The sequence below is a fragment of the Manacus vitellinus genome, unplaced genomic scaffold, assembly GCF_001715985.3.
Source record: "Manacus vitellinus isolate BGI_N305 unplaced genomic scaffold, ASM171598v3 scaffold_3_pilon, whole genome shotgun sequence".
NCBI classification, from domain to species: Eukaryota; Metazoa; Chordata; class Aves; order Passeriformes; family Pipridae; genus Manacus; species Manacus vitellinus.
The window spans coordinates 13729226-13745842 of record NW_021940535.1 but is presented as its reverse complement, the minus strand read 5'-3'; the positions used below and the strand labels follow the sequence as shown (position 1 = coordinate 13745842).

The following is a 16617-nucleotide window of genomic DNA, read 5'->3' as shown; positions in this document are numbered from 1 at the left end:
TAATTATATTACATGGGGATACTGATAGGCATAAAGAAACACTGTATTGACCCAAGCCTGAAATTTTTTGACATTGAATGTCCCCTGGCTCAAAGGAAATCTACATGGAGCAGGCTCATTTTCCAAGCTGCACTCCTCCCTCATTACAGCAGACTTTTGTGTAGAACGGTGTTGATACCAGACTACTGCAAAAATTTTTCTGAAAAATATTATGTATTATATTATTTCTTATACATATTAAGACTACTACTAACCAGTAAGATGGATCACATTTGCTTTTGTTGTCCCAGTATTATTAACTTTATTTAGTAACACAGAGCAGCTTGTATCTTTTATCTGAAATTTGTCATAGAAGGGAATGGTTCAAATTTAAGTCAAAAGCTTACCTCTCAATACCCTTGTTGCTCCATCCAAACTTCCACAATTAAGGAAGATTTCTGCAGCTTTATTAACAATCTGACATCTTGATGCTGACCTCCCTGAACCTATAAGTCCTTTCATGAGCGTAAAAGGTATCTGTAGCTCGTGCAGTTTATCCAAAACCTTCCTTCCCTAGTGTAAGAGGGAGAAGGGAAACGGGGAAGGTCAGAGAAAGCAGTGGTATCACTGAACAAGGAGTGTATTTACACAAAATACAGCAGATTTAATTTAGTGGTATAGATTTATGGGCATCAGTTCATCTCCCCTGACTCATCTCCAAACTGAGTCAGGGGAGAAAACTTCTAAAGCAAAACTTCTAAAGAAGGGTTAAGTTTTTTTTTTTACTATGTAGGCAAAAACCCTTGACCAACCCCTCACTGAAGAGTTCCCAGCACACTATTCCCCACTATTTCTATTACATAATGTCCCTATACAGTATTTTTAATATACTTTGTAATTAATTTCTATCTGCTTAGTTAATTTTTTTATTTTTGATTCCATTCAGCACTACATAATCTGCAAAATTCTAAAAAGATCATACAGGGATTTTTCTTTTTGCAGTAGAGCTATAATTGTTAAATTGAAATCATTACTCCAACATAAGCAAAAGCAAACACTGATAGTTGTATGCAGCAGGACAATAAACTGGAAAAAGTTGGGCCTATCTGGCCAACAGTGTAACAACCAACAACTTGGTTGACTGCCAAGATTCCAGGCTGATATTCAGACTGGTTTCCTAGAGAAGCTTCGTCTTAACTTTTTCCTTGTCCTTTTCAGTCAAAACCGTAAGAAAGGTAGCAGTCTCAAAGATAATTAAGATCTGACCAATCTAAAATAGGTGATGATCAAGTCAAGGTGGGATATCACAATAATGTTCCCAGCAAGGCAAGGCCAGGCAGAATTCAGTACTTGCCCTGTCTGGCCGCATCTTGCTAGTCAAGCAACATGGACCAAGCTCCAAACTAGATGTGTTTCAGCTCGTTTAGTGGGTGCATCAATGAGGAAGCAGCTTATTAAAAATTGTGGTTTTGTGTCAGCATGCATTGCGGTGGCAGAATAAGGGTCATGAAGGTAGAGGGAAAGGGAAGTTTAGGAGAACAGAGAAGCTGACAGAAAATGAAACTCACTTATAAGAAGCTCATGATTTGAAAATGCTTTATGCGTATGTACATACATACTGCAGACTGGAATGTGCTCAAAACTGGAGACTTTCAAAGCCCTACAGGTATCTGCAATTGTTTATCTCAGCAAAACCCATAAAAATACTAGAAGTATCACTGCAGTTAGCATTTAAAGCATGAAGAACCCATTCAACTGTAGATCTATGCAGCTGAAGGGGAAACTTACATACCAGAAAGACTCAGATGAGAGCAAAACAGAAACTTGAAAATATAAGTGCAAACCAGAGACAAAATATAAAATTTAGGAGGAACTGCATCTATTCCATCCTTCTGGCAAAAGGAGGGGCCACTGAGAAGTCTTCTTTATAGGAAGATGGAAAGCATGCAGCTGTAAGCAGAGAAATGATCTATAAAGGAAGGGCACTTTAAATCCAGTTGTGGAATGAGATCCTTAATTGGACTAGAACCTCTGACCAATTCTCTGAAATAATAAAAAGCTGGAAAAAAATAAACCATAGCAAAGTCCTGCAAGATAGGAAATAGATGGAATAGGAAGTGGGTGAAATAACTGTCAAAGGAGCATTAATGTTACAGGATTCTCTACAAGTACATATCCAGAAAGCAGTCTAATGTTGCTTGAAGAGCCACTTCCATGGAAGACGTATTCACGTTTCAAATCTGCATGTTTTTTCAAAGTACATCTGTTTTATGAACCTTCCTTACCTCCTACAAAGAACGTTCTCTTCAGGACCAAGGAGCATACATATTTCCCCCCTGAGAGCCACCAATCATCAAAGCTACACAATAAAGGGGTTTGATGTTCATGAAAGAAAAGCGATCTGAAAAGCATATCTAGAGTTTCATATAGTCCAGCATATTCATAAAATGGCACAGGGCATGTCCTAAAGCACAGTATCAAGTAGATATTAGCCTCTAACCACAGGATTAGGGATTTATCTGATACATAGAATGGAGTGAAACTGGTTGGAGAATGGTAGAAATGATAGATCCCTGAAGCAGAGATCAATTTGGGACCTGCTAGTTCTGATAAAAATCATTCAGAGCAGAGCCTCATTCACATTCCCATATGGTCAGCACAGGTTGTCTATAAGACTATTTGAAGATCTTGGTCAGCAGTCCGTTGAAAAGTGGGTTTGATACCTAATGCAACATTTTCAAAGAAATCATGATCTTTTGCTCTAGACATGAAAAAAATCATAGTATTGAAAGAAGCATCTACTTTTAGTAACTCATGTTGTACAAGAAAAACACTACGCATGCTTTTGACAACTTGCACCTCTGAAATTAGGACATGAAGATGAATCTCCCTGGAATATTAGGGATTATGCAATCCAAATACCAGGATCACCCTTAAGAAGTATCTGTAAAACAGCTAAAATGTATGAATGTGTATGAACACTATATGCTGAAGAAGACAGCCAAATCCCAAGCCAAACTAAACTCTTCAATGGGCACGTGAGCACTACCACTCCTCAATGCCAAAAATTTATATCACCTCTTCTATGGTTAGGACTATCTTAACTGTTCTAACTGCTAAGTTTTGTGGAACAAAAATGCCTAAAAACGTTCTAGTGCAGTATTACGTAAGTGCTAATGCAAAGAGCCTCTCTCCTTCCCTTTACTCTTAAACAGTACCACACTGTTCTGTAGCTTGACAGGGACCTGCTAAATTCAACTCAACAAGCTGATGCTGAAAACTTAATGATTCATCAGAACAGGTGTACTGCTTCTAGACTAATCACCTCTATCAAGTATCTCCTGGGACCTGGCTTAACCATTAGCACAAAAGACAATTTAATGCTTTGAGGCGAACCAAAATGGGTTCCTTGATGATAATTCACAAAAAAAAACAACCCAAAACTTCAAGAGACAAAGGGAAGAACAAAGAGAGCATTTCCTTTTGTTCATAACAATTAATGCTGGAAATCATCTTGTATGGGATGAGGAACATCCCAGTACAGCATAATTATTAGCTGAAAGGATCAGGCCCAAGTTCAGAATTTGATCACTGAACAAAATACACTCCAAAATCGCTGGTGGTTTATATTATTTCTTATGCTGTCACTTGTCATGTTGCATTGTATAGGAGATTCTGTCTGGAATACACTGTTTCCTTCCAGGAAGAAAAAGATGAATTTAACACTGAAGTAGATATTGGTACAGTGAAATTATGACCAATACTGCATGAGGTCTAAGGAGCGTAAAACATCCAGTCAAAAGTCCAGTCTCTTAGTCCTGGCCCTTTATAATATTTGACAGCAAAGAAAGCATTGTAAAGGGTATTTCTTTGGGATGTCCAAGTTTTGCAAGATTCGCAGAATTTAGAAATTTATATTTTACCAAAGAAAAGCACTTCCAGCGGAGTTCTGAGGAACAAGCAGTTCACCAAGAGCAGGAGCAGCCTTGCTACGCTGCTTTTCTGTCTTTCTGGCCTTATCTATGCTATTTGAGGCCAGATGCAGAAGCACCAGTGCAGGAAACTGCTGAAACTTCTCTAAATATCACTTGAGTTGTGAGGTCTCAAAACGCAGCATTATTGCCAGACAGAAGAAACACACATTTCTGGGAAACAATCCCATCAGCACCTCACCCCAGAATATCAGGAAGACCGGTCTCCTAATTCAGATTCAACCTCAGCTCAGAAAAATCACAAGCCGAACCTGAACAATCAAATTCCTAGGTCGCAAGACAAAGTTATGATGGGCTCCACAGAAGCCCACTGCTCAGAAAGGCACAGTGAGATGCTTTGATCCAGCTGGACAATTAAGAAGTATTAAGATGGCAAGGAGGCAGGTGGAGCCATTCAACTAGAGAAACACAATTTAACATCTAGAAGAGAAATTACTACTTCTTTTTCTTCCCGTCAGGTTCCCACAGTCCAAGTATACCTTCATCCACTGCAGTACTTCATGATAAGAATACATCACGCTTATTCCAGTCCTCCCAATGAAAAGTCTGTCTGCTTCATTAGGTTGTGAATTTTTCATTACTGGAAAGAAAACGAAAAGCATTTTTAAAAAAATTTTACATGTAAATGCAGTTTAAAAGAAATTAAATGCTTGAAAAACACAGTTGTGAAAATATCAAATCTGTTTTCTGAAATATTTACCATTAAAAGTAGTAACTCCTTAAGTCCTAACACTGGAAGTAGGGTAAGTAACTATAGTTTATTCAGACAGTATTTCATAGTAGTCTAAGTCATCTATAAAATAATTGGACATATAATGGCATAATTTAGTAACATCATTATTTGTAAAGTAAGCTTTACATTTTCTGGTAACATGAAGAAATTTTGGTAATTGCAGAACTGAGTAATTACCAGTTTTTCCAAATGTATTGTACCACCTCTTTGGTCTCAACCCATTCAGGTGTGGGAATATTTTTTGTACCATTAGAAAATAAAAATAAATATTTTAAAATGTAGTGTTTATTTATCTTGTATTTGCAATTTCTATTTTTGTATATGCTTTCTAATGCATTTAATATATTAGCGCAGTAGTACATAAAAAATTGGGGGCGAGTGTTCAAAAATCTTTTACTGATGGAGGTGCCTATCAGTTTGGAGACCACTGCTCTAGGGAAGGCAGACTAAGTTCCAAGCTCTGCCAAAATATTCTCTCTGTGTCACAACTGGAAGCTGTGATAGCCATTTAGTAATACAGAAGTCTGTGGTCAGAAAGGTCATGTCACATATCTTGAATAAGTATTCATCATGTTTTAGTAGTTAATACAGGATGAAAAGTATCTGAGTCGTCCCTTATAAAACACTTAAATATCCCACTGACACTTCACTGAGCCTCAGTAACTTGTGAGCTTGTGAGGAAGAATGATACAGATATGCAAATGAAGGGGCACACGGAGGAAAGGGGCAACTAGAAGGTGTTTTGTGGACAGCACTTGGAGAAACTCTTGGTTCTTTAGAGAATACTTCTAAAAATCCAAATTACTAAGGAAAAGCTATAAATTATGTATATGATGTAACCCTGTTCAAGGTGTTTTAAAATACACGACTATATATATATATTGACAACTCTAAAGTTTATTTACGCTATTAATAGTGTGACACTTCACATGACAATACTTAAATACATTGGCCTTTGTCTTGAGTACAGGTCATTCTTATTAAAAGACCACAAATTTTGGGTTCTCTTCTTGATTTCACAAAGATCAAGTGTTCCTCCTTCAGAATTTTCTTTTGACTTTAAGTGTAAGCTCTGTGGATTTTACTTCTAGTAGAAAATGGCTTCTACTGAACATTACAGCTGATTGCATCTGCAACTCAAGAAATTCTGAACACTGTAACATAAAATTAACTAATAATCATAAAACTATACAAAATATTTTTTTCCCTCTTTTAAAACTCTTCTACAAAGAAAAGGGATGAACAAAAAGCATTTATTGTATCTTAATTTTACCTGCATCAGCAAAATCACAGAAAGGAACTTCTGGTCTGTCTGACTCAGAATCTTTGGTTAGTATTTCAGCAATAGATAAAAATAATTTCTGAAAATCCTCAAAACATTCACATCCAGTTCTTGCATTAAGATACAAAGTTCCCAGCTTGGTCCAATCCCTTTTTTCCTTACAATGCTGTGAAGAGGGCAAGGGATAAAGATAAGCAAACCTGCTTCCAGAACACCAAACAGAAAATATATTAAAATTTGAGAGATACACGTGGGATAGACTAAAGCAGAAAAAAGATGGAGATGAAATGGTACTGCCAAGAAACCTTCATGTTCATATGGCACAGTTTCACGTTGCCTAACTTGCATGGACTACTAATTACTTCTGTCCCTCAAGAAATAAAATTTCTTTTTTCATGTCATGACCCCAACTGAGGAAGGTCATAACTTATGCATCTTATTTAAGAACTGGTATTCATCCAGTATTTACTATCCTTTTTTTTTGACATGATGCACACCGGATTTATGGTTATTTTCTATATGAGTCAGTCGTTTGCTTGTCAGATCACTTGGTAACTTTGGTGCTGAAGGAGTAAAAGAAGGTTCTTCCCTTCTTATATTTCAGTGTCTGGATTTGAGCACTATGTGTGATAATATGTAAACCATAATTGAGCATAATAAGTAATCTGACCTTGAATATAAAACACACAAGTGTCCAAATAAAGAATGTTTTACAGTATTTTCTTATTCTTTAAAATTCCTGCTTAGTGTTGTCAAATGCAGCCTTTGACAATTGTGTGTTTTTATACTAGATGTGAATTCTATCTGCTAAATAATATAAATAAATTTTTGGTGAGGAATGATGCACCACTACCAACTACAAGCATAACAAACGTAAGGCATAGGAAATAATTGCTTAAAGTTATAAAATCTTTAAATTAGATGCAAAACCAAGATATAAACTACAAGTATGTAAATTAAAATACTGACATCACAGAAAAGCCAAAGACAGTATTCCCTTGCATGTGAAGCCTTCCCAAACATGGCTTTACATAAAAGCATTTGATCATAAGCTCAATATAATCAATAATAAAGCCCACTAATTTAGAAAGGTGTAGAAATTGCTATTTCTTGTACGTTTCAAAGGCATAGTTTAAGTATTCCAACAAGTCTGAAGAATGCACATACTGTACCTGAATTTCATCTGCTGCTAAGTTGAAATCAAAAAGCCAGTTCTTTTCAAAATGGTGTCTTTCTCTAAATCTTCCATATGAAAAAAATATTAATACGTAATTATAACACACCCTATTGAACTAAATTATGCACTAGCAGAAGAGAAACAACAAAAGACCATATATGAACAATAAACTGATCTGATTTTTGATTCTGTTTACTTCACATTATGCAAACTGCACACTGAAAACACTCATTTACAATCTTGCCAAGGGAAGACAGTAAATGTATTAAACAAATAATTGAGCAGAGCTAGTTTTACAGAATATATTCCCTTGTCTCAGTTGAAGTGTAACTGAAAAGGTACAAATAAGACTTGCAAATCCAGTAAGTAAGCACAGAACTGTATTGCATGTATTTCTGACATAAAATGACAACTGCAAGTCACATTCAAATACCTAGGGGCACAACACTTTATTCTGATGCCACCACTGAAACGATGGATACATCTACTCAGTGCGATGCTACGACGTAGAGAGGCATAACCTACACAGGGCATGTGCTAACACATGTAACTGAAGTAGCACAGGTGCTCAGTCTTCATAGATACAGACCATTTCTCACCTTCAGCTGAACTCACATACATACTGAGGCAACCTGGAAGAAGTCATTACTTTGTGAATCAGATTCCCGATACAAAAAGTGATTAAAATGACCTCCAGCATTTGTGGTAAATTGCACAGGTAAAAAACAGAGATCCATGGTTGAAAGTACTCTGGGAAAACTATGCAAAAGCAGAAAATAATTTCTACAGTTCTTTCAGTTGGAACAGTGGTGGCTTGTTTTCAGATAGTAGATGCTGCATATTTGGTCTCCTCTAAGAATCAAAGGTATGTTTATGAATCACAAATTTAGTTTCTCAGTTTGCATGTGTGTATACGATGCAGATGATACAAAAAAGAAGGATCACAATCTTGTTCAAGCGAAGTGGAGGTATCAACAGTTTTGGAACAGATTTGACATTTTGCCCAGCATAATCCAGCAGTACTTAAAAATGATCCTCCTCCCTAGCAGTGTTGGCACATAACTCCCTAGCAGTTATGGCACACCATAAAGGAAGCTAGAAAACTACTTCAGATTGTAACTAATCCTCGTATTGTCTAGAAGGGTTATTTTTTGCAGAAGTACTGTTTGCTTATGTGGGCATAAATGTTATATTAAACCATGATGTTTTGAATTTGACTAGTTATATAAGCCTGTAGCACAGCAGGGAGCAGATTGTACAATGACGGTTGATATGGAAAAAAAACAATAATCAGAATCTAAGTTTTGACTTAACGTTCCTTGATCTTTGAAGCACAGTAGATTGACACCACTTTAAATACAATTAGGCATGATACGACAGTATTTTATCTCAAAACATCTTTTAAAGATTTTACGTAAATTTATAAAAATAGAATCTAAAGCAGAAACTAGACAGATATAATTAGAAAAACAGTTCCTTAAAGACATACCTGGATTTTATGTTCAAAACAATGCTTATTTCCCAACTAGAAACTTGCAATTGGTGAAGTAACTTAACAATATAGTCAAAATGGTCTAACTCAAGGAACATACCAGCATCAACGAGCTGTAATATCAAAAAAAGTAAGAAAAGTAAACATACAAAAAATTGTGATCACTTAACACATTTTCAGAGGTAAGTGGCAAACAACATTGGGAAAAACATGTCACAGTGAATCTTACTCAAAAAAGAATGGATTAAATAAAAACCCGTACAACCAATTCAGCTACTCACAATAACACTTTTAAATATTACTTCAGTACAATTTTTTTAAAGTAATATGTTAGAGTTTTAAAACAGGGAAAGTATTTCAGAAATTCCAACAAGTAGCAGTAGTACAAACTCATACCTTACGAAAGGTACGGATTAATGTAGGCACAGCATCTCTTAAATTCAAAGAAGCCACTTGCTCAAAAACTTTCAGAAGAACATCTGTAGTTGGCTAATTTAAACAACAAAAAAAAAAGCACAATCAGTTTTGCAATTCTGTTCAGTAATGAAGCTTAGAGATTTTATAATGGGAACTTTTGAACTGCTCCCCTCACCCAAGATTTGAGTACCAGAGTAAACCCAAACTTATTAATACAAATGGCATAATACTCAAACTTGGAGTGTGGAGAAACTACGGAACAAAGATTTAAAAATATTCCAAAGTCACCTACCAGTGTCTTGATTTCCACGGTTACATTCAATATCCAAAATACCTCCTGCAACAAACAGTTCTTGAGCAGAGCAACAAGAAGATCATTCAACACTTGAGAAGCAAAATCCACACCAGGAATAACTCCTCTGTAATACCGCACAAATATTTGGACTGAAAAAGCAATTAAATTAATTTCACTTTGGGGTAACTGATGCTAACTATTTAAGCAAGTTATTTCCTTACATTTTAAATGCAGTGTAACAACCCTTAATTATCCAAGATATTATGGGACAGGGATATGGAGAAAAATGTGTGAAGGGATCCAGTTTGAATACAGTGTTAACCTTACTAGACCCAGACTGACTATTCTGAAATACCTCATATAATTGAACTGAACACTGCAAGCCCTGTAGATTTCAAGAAAGTTTAGCTGATTTGGTGCAGCGCAAGAAGAATGCACAAAATCAGGTCAGATTTAGTATGTGCATCAAGGCAGTAAGGCCTTTCCAGACATGAAGCTCTAGAAAGTGAAGTGCAGTGTTATGGTGGATGGTTTTACAACCTGTTGCACAGCTAGCTTTCCTTGACAGACACGTACCATAGCTTGCTGGTACACAGTGTTTGCCACATTCAAACACTCAATATTTTAACATGGGAACAATACAGCACTGGGTGCAACTGAGTCCTCCGTTCACATTCTGCTACACCCCGAGAAGCTCTCAAAAACTTAAGACTGCTCAAGACAGGTACAAAAGGAATCACTGTCCAGAGTGAAAAAAACCCAAACCAAAACAAAGTCCTTTCTGACTGAACTCAAAAGCTCAGATGGATCTGCACCAATTGCAGTTCTTAAAATGGGTTAATCATAATTGCCTGCATATATGGTATTATGTAAGGACTAAACTAAAGCCATTTGGGTGCAGTAGCAATACTTCCAAGAGCTTCATTCTAAAGGTTTTGGGTTTGTGATGTTTGGCCAGGGTGTTCAAAAGCACCTTAACAAAATTTGAGTTCTGTTAAACATCCCCCCTGCCCCAGTCATGCATTTCTACTCTCAAATCTAGTTACAGTCAGGCTAAGTTCATTTTCTGTGGAAGTAAGTTTCTAACAACCTCCTGAGATAACTGTGTATAGCCTGACTGGGAAATTTAAACATGACAATGCAGGGATTGAACATATTCATTTGAAATAGGAACTTCTTATTCACTGTTGAAGAGGTAACCATTTCTCTCTCGACAACCTATTTTATTTGCTTTAAATAAGCTAAGTATCAAAGATACATCAACAGCTACTACTATACCATACCTGCACGTTTTAGGAGGCCTGGTTCTTTGATTTTAATGTATGTCCTAAGAATTGCCATGCAAATCTAGGAACAACAACAAAAAAAAAGGCAAAAAAACCTATAATGAAATGTTACCTCAGTTTATGCCAAACAAAAGAACTACTCACAAACATGACTTCTATTATGAAATGAGCTTTACACTGAAAATGCAGTTACTTCAAGATTACTATTAATGTGGCAGACTGTAAACAAACAGAAAAAGGGAAGCAGAAAGGTTAAAGTGAAACGTGGTAAGAAAAATTACATGGAACATAGCAACTAAGAAGTCAAAAAATCATCCAGATATGAAGACTGTAACACTGATTATCACAAAGAATCACTTATAAGGACACAGAACAAAAAACTCACTAACTTCATTTAATGAACCGTTTCACCCCACACCCACTTAATTAAGAAAAAAAAAAAGTCCACATGAGTTATTTGGTACTGGAACATTCTGTCAGCTTTGTGATACTTACACATTTTGCTCTACCTCTGCAGATGTAGAAAAAAAGACTAATATGTTTAAATCTTAGAATTCCAAGTTAGGGAAAAAACCCACCCACCCTTTCAGATATCCTCTGTCACTTCTGGAACATTACAGTCTTTCTGCACAACAATGTAAATAGGTCATATTTAATACTATTTTGTGAAATAATGAAAAATCAAGAGACAGGGAATGTCCTAAATTAGTAGTCATGTTATTAGAAAATTGAGTCAGGTTTATTTTTACACGCAACTTAAAAATTACAGAGGATCCCCTCATGGAGTTTGTTACACAGCAAATGATCTATCATCAAAGCTAAAGACACTGGCTTGTGGCCAAGACACCTTTCTTTTTTTAAAACCATTAACCTGTTCAGATCATCAAGCCCAAGAACACAAAAACTGTACGTCTAAGTATGTTAAATATAAATCTTATTGTTTTTACTTTGAAACAGTATCATAATGTTATTGAACTACAGTCCAAGATACACCTTTCAGAAAATCATGTCATCATTAATATACGTGAAGTGTGACTTGACAGTGGGTTAACTCATTTAATCCAAATCTATAATCCCAGGTGGCTCAGGGCATTTCCAAAACAAACTTTCATAAATGCTTATAGTACGGAAATTAGTTTGCTTTCTTTTGGAAGCTGTTTTTCTCTTTCCTTGGACTGACTCCCAAAAAAAGCCAAGATTGCATCTGGAGCTCTGACTGTTCCAAGTATTAGTGAAATTGCCTGGAAAACCCACTTGTAGTAGTATTTAATCATGGGACATGTTATATTACATTAGTAAAAGAAACTAAATGTGTTATTCCTTTCCAGCTTCTAGAAGGCTTCAGTTGATTTAGCTGTTTCAATTTTAAAACATATAACTGCACATACAGACCATGCAAAAATCTGAGAATCTCTAAATTTTGAGTTAACTGTAATAGATTTTGAATGAAGGTACATGAAAGAGATGATTCATATTTTCAAAAGGTAGTATAAATCCCACTCTTCTGTCACCTATCAGTTGATTCCATGACTTGTTCAACATGACAATTTAATAAAAACTATAATAAAAGACTGTGTATCTTATACAAGCAACCAGCTGTCCAGTAAAACACAGTCCTACCACAGTAACACAGAGGTGCTTATTCAGAAGAACAAACACAGGAATGTATGAAATCCTTCAGCATCTTCCAGCCAGTGTACACTCTGATGTCTAATAAGGGAGAAAACCTCATGCTGCAGCCTTTTGCTCAGTGAGATCAAAACCATGATCCTTTTTACAGGCGATTCTGTTTATGAACCCTGTGTAATCTTTAGGATGCACAGTCCCTACTAAATGTGGCTGAAACCAATCAACAAGTTCAAAAGTCATTTAATGGTTGTTAGAGACAGTAACAGAAGGACAGTGTAAAGTCTAATTTCTTTAAAAATCCAGATAAAAAAAACTAAACCAAACCCCCACCACAACAGAAGGATATACTCAAGGTCCCAAAGCTGCAAGACAACACTAATGAAGACAGCAGTCTTGCTATTTTATATGCTGTTTGCTTCCAGTTAGAGGTTCATATGATCAAAGAAAAAGCAAGTAAGAAGCCACAAAAAGTAATAATTTCTTTAGTGGATACAAGTCAAAATAAATGAGTAAGGTGCACAAAGCTAAAATAAAATGAGAGAGAAAAATACAGTTTGCATAAAGACATGTTTTCAAACCACTTATTTAACCATGTGATTATTATCTGTGCTACACTCTGAAGTGCCTTTTGAGCAAAACAATTTACTGTATTATGCCCACTGTCTCTTGCCCTTTCACTGTGCACCGCTGAGAAGAGCCCAGCTTCATCTTCTTTATCCTCTCTCCATCAGACACTGATTCATATTGTTAAGATCTGCCCTCCCTTCAAATACTTCATAGAGTATTTAAAACACAGTCTTAATAGTTTTGTTTACTTTGCCTAGTACAGAAGAGATTTCACTGTTTGAAATTAAAGGCATCTTAAAAAAAAACACAAACAAACCCAAAACCAGTAACTTGTACAACTTGCTGAGCAAAAGAGTACGCTGATTTTCAAACCATATGATGTTTTTATAAATTAAATCACTGCTGTGTTGTGTGATCAATCTCAGCTATAAAGTGTTAAATACTAGGAAGTTACACCTTAAAGCATCAACTATTTACCTAATGAAAAGGAAAGAATATCCATTATGGGGAAAGGTACTTCTCTTCAAAAACTCCAGTAACAATCATCACTGGAAACAAAGCATTAAGCAAGTGGACTACCAGTCTGCACAGCAGTCCCTGGAGAGATGTATTTCTCCTCTATATGACTGGATGACTTTTTTACTTTACCTGTTTTCCACTGATGTACTTTGGTGCCACCATGAGGTGCTTGGCCTATTATCGTTTTGAAATGGACAGGTCTATAAATATAAATAAATATAAACCAAACAAAACTCAAAGTATACTTTCAGACTACCAGTAAAGTTTGGCTAGGTTTGGTGGGCAGAACAGCAAAATTGTGCTGGACTGCTGCACCACCAGTAAAATTAAATGGAATGGATTTTTACTAGTTTGGGGCAAATAATTCTTTAAGGTGGCTGTATATAATGAAGCATTACAAACCACATTAATTCACATAAACTAGCTGAAAATTACTAATATTCACTACAGCCTGCCGAAGATACTTCAAAATTGAGGAAAAGGGAAAATGTCCCATACAAAACTACTCTCAAATTATCTTACTATCTTTAAGATGTAATATAAATTTTCAGAGGGTTTACAAAGCATTAGCAGAAAGTAAAGCAGCTTTTCCAGACATAGAAAGGAACAGAGAAAACATCAAGAAAAATAAAATTGAATTACACTGATGTATTTTAAAAATTCTGATGCAGAAGATGGATAAGCTTCTTTAGATGTTACTTTTTTTTAGTAATTATGTCTAACAGGTTCAATACAAGTTACTTTTTACATTTTGATTCTGAAATGTCTTACTGACACTAATGATGAAACTGCACTCATACCAAGAAGACGGCAGATAAGAAATATATCTTGTAAGGTCTGATGAGGACAAGTTTAGGCATTTTTCTTTGTTCATCTGTTTTGACATTTTTGTTTGCTTCCAAGTGACTTACAAAACCACCTGAGTCTTGGTTTCATACAGCCAATTCCAAAATCTTATTACATGACTGCATGATTAGCTTGCCTTGCACAGTTCTTGGAATTATTACAGACTCACAATGTCTCTGTTAAAAAGTTTGAAAACATATCTACTTTGCCCATCACTGGAAAACTATTTTTGCTTGCAAATATTATGTGAATTGTTGCTCCATTTAAAGAGATTACAGCACCTTTAAACAAACATGCCCATACTGCAAAAAACATGCAGGAAGTCATATACCATGGATAGCTTTTGACAATACATACAAAGTCTCTGCAAAGGTTTGCTGAAAGTCTCTGATGCTCAGGATAGAAATGTCTCAGAATCTGTGCAATCTACTACTCTATATCTGCACAACCTAGTTCTTGCTCTTTTGCTGATGACTGTTCTCTTTAAAAGTCTGCTAGCTCAAAATTGTACCATGCTTTAAAAAAATAACTTAAGAGACCTTGAGAGAAAGGTTTTCTGGACATTTTTTTCATTCATCAATCTCTGAAGTTTATTCCCTTTCCATATATAAATAAACAAAGGAGATTATGTTTTGCATTTAAAGTGTTCACACTTACAACCTGTTCCTAACTTCAACAAAACCTGTTACCTTTTCATCCCCTTGTTCCGGGACATGGCAGAACCGACATCTTGCTCTTGTGCACCCACGTGAAGTCATGAAATAGTATCTGCAGTATTTACGGGGCAAGTCAAGTGCATCGAGGATCTGTTGGACTGAATGAGAAGCCTGAAATAAAATAAAGTTGCAACAAGCTGAAGAGAACAAACAAGTAGTACTTTTTGAAAGCAAACATGCTCTTTTTTTTCTGAGAATTTCAAAATAACTACAAATTATAAAGAAAAGCAAAAAATGTGGGATCTATAATTAAACCTCTGAAACAATCCTCATGTCTATATTGTCCTTGCAGCATTTCAAAGGGGACAAAGATCAATCTTGTCATGTCGTGTTAATGTTTAACACAAAAAAAGCCTGTCCTGAAGACCACAGACAGGGACAATGCAAAAACTGCTAAATGAGATGGCCAAAAAGTAGAGAGGAGGAAGAAAGAGAAAGGTGACAAGCTCCTGCATGGCTCTGAGTAGCAGCCTGAGAATTCCGGGGCATCAATTCCCTTTACCCTTTTTCAGTGCCCAGCATGATGGATAATGCAGGCTGTCTTAAACATGTGAAACCTTGTCTGCTTTTCAGTTCTATAAAAAATGATAAAGTAATAAGCATTTTTAAATTTTGCTTAAGCTAAAAGTAAAATCAAGAAATTGAAGAGTTCTCCCATCATCACCGATTTTGTTCTCAGAAACTGTATTTGCTCAGTGACAATATCTTTAAGGTGCAGAAACATAAACTCACATAGATTCATAACTTCTGACTCGATATATGGAGAACTGTCTGAATATTCATAAGAAATTTAGTGCCAAAGGATCAGAAATCAAAGACTTAATAACTCACAGTTGCATTTTTCTCCATCCTCCATGGCTCAAGATCTCCAAAATTCTTCAATGTCTGTAAAGGACTTTTTCCTGACGGTTTGTAAACTAAAAGTTAGGATGAGGGCAATAAATGGATCACATAATAAAAACGAATCATACTGAAACCACTCCAATTTATCATATTTTCCTTTATATTTACAGTTCCTTCAAGTCACAGCAATGATTAATGGAAATTTGATTAATACAGTCTAAAGCCAGTAATTTAAGTTACAGTTTTCTTAATTATCCCAGAAGTGAGACTTTACACAAACTTCAAGAGTAAGCACATTTAGTTTAAAAACTTCACTGTTTTATCCAAGGTTCCTAGTCTCTAACTTATAGAGATAAGAAATGGAATAAAAATATCCAGAAGTTTAAATTTCAAAAGGAAAAATAACCCACCCACTTTATCAGTAATCTTTGTGTTCCAACATCACTAGCCATAAATTTAAACTTTTTTTTCAGAATTGAAAGAAAACCTTTCATATTCTTATGTTTTAAGCAGAGCAGCAGCAATCTTAAGCCCAATGAAAATTACTGGTTTCTTTACCATGAAACTTGGTTTTATAACTTTAATTATTATTGAATAACAGATTTTTTTCTTTGAAAAATGAATAATGTTAATGGAAGATAAAAGTTCAAATTTTCAACTCCATATCTAAAGAGAAATAAGAGCTTTTGAAAGCCTTGCTTTCTAGGGTTTCCATCTAGCCCCTCCAAAGGAATGGCTGTTCAAAAGACAGGGTGCTTAGCCCTTTCTGACAAACTATAGTTACTAAAGAGCATGAAATAATGAATGTTCTACTAGAGACTTGCACTAGGTACATGGTTCTTAT

General features: G+C 35.6%; 1 protein-coding gene across 3 annotated transcripts in view; it reads right to left on the bottom strand.

The window, feature by feature from the left end:
• The window catches only part of TOPAZ1 (testis and ovary specific PAZ domain containing 1), a 41543-nt gene that overhangs the window by 7917 nt on the left and 17009 nt on the right, over positions 1 to 16617 (bottom strand). For 2 of the 3 annotated variants that reach the window (XM_018075692.2, XM_018075690.2), the window contains exons 7-16: positions 15762 to 15847; positions 14904 to 15041; positions 10651 to 10714; positions 9365 to 9516; positions 9052 to 9144; positions 8653 to 8768; positions 7159 to 7228; positions 5978 to 6152; positions 4451 to 4551; positions 387 to 552 (exon numbers count right to left, since the gene is read on the bottom strand). In XM_018075692.2, the coding sequence (XP_017931181.1) occupies positions 387 to 552; positions 4451 to 4551; positions 5978 to 6152; positions 7159 to 7228; positions 8653 to 8768; positions 9052 to 9144; positions 9365 to 9516; positions 10651 to 10714; positions 14904 to 15041; positions 15762 to 15847 (1161 nt within the window). The remainder of the gene's footprint in view (positions 1 to 386; positions 553 to 4450; positions 4552 to 5977; positions 6153 to 7158; positions 7229 to 8652; positions 8769 to 9051; positions 9145 to 9364; positions 9517 to 10650; positions 10715 to 14903; positions 15042 to 15761; positions 15848 to 16617) is intronic. The other variant, XM_018075691.2, reaches the window with a different exon arrangement.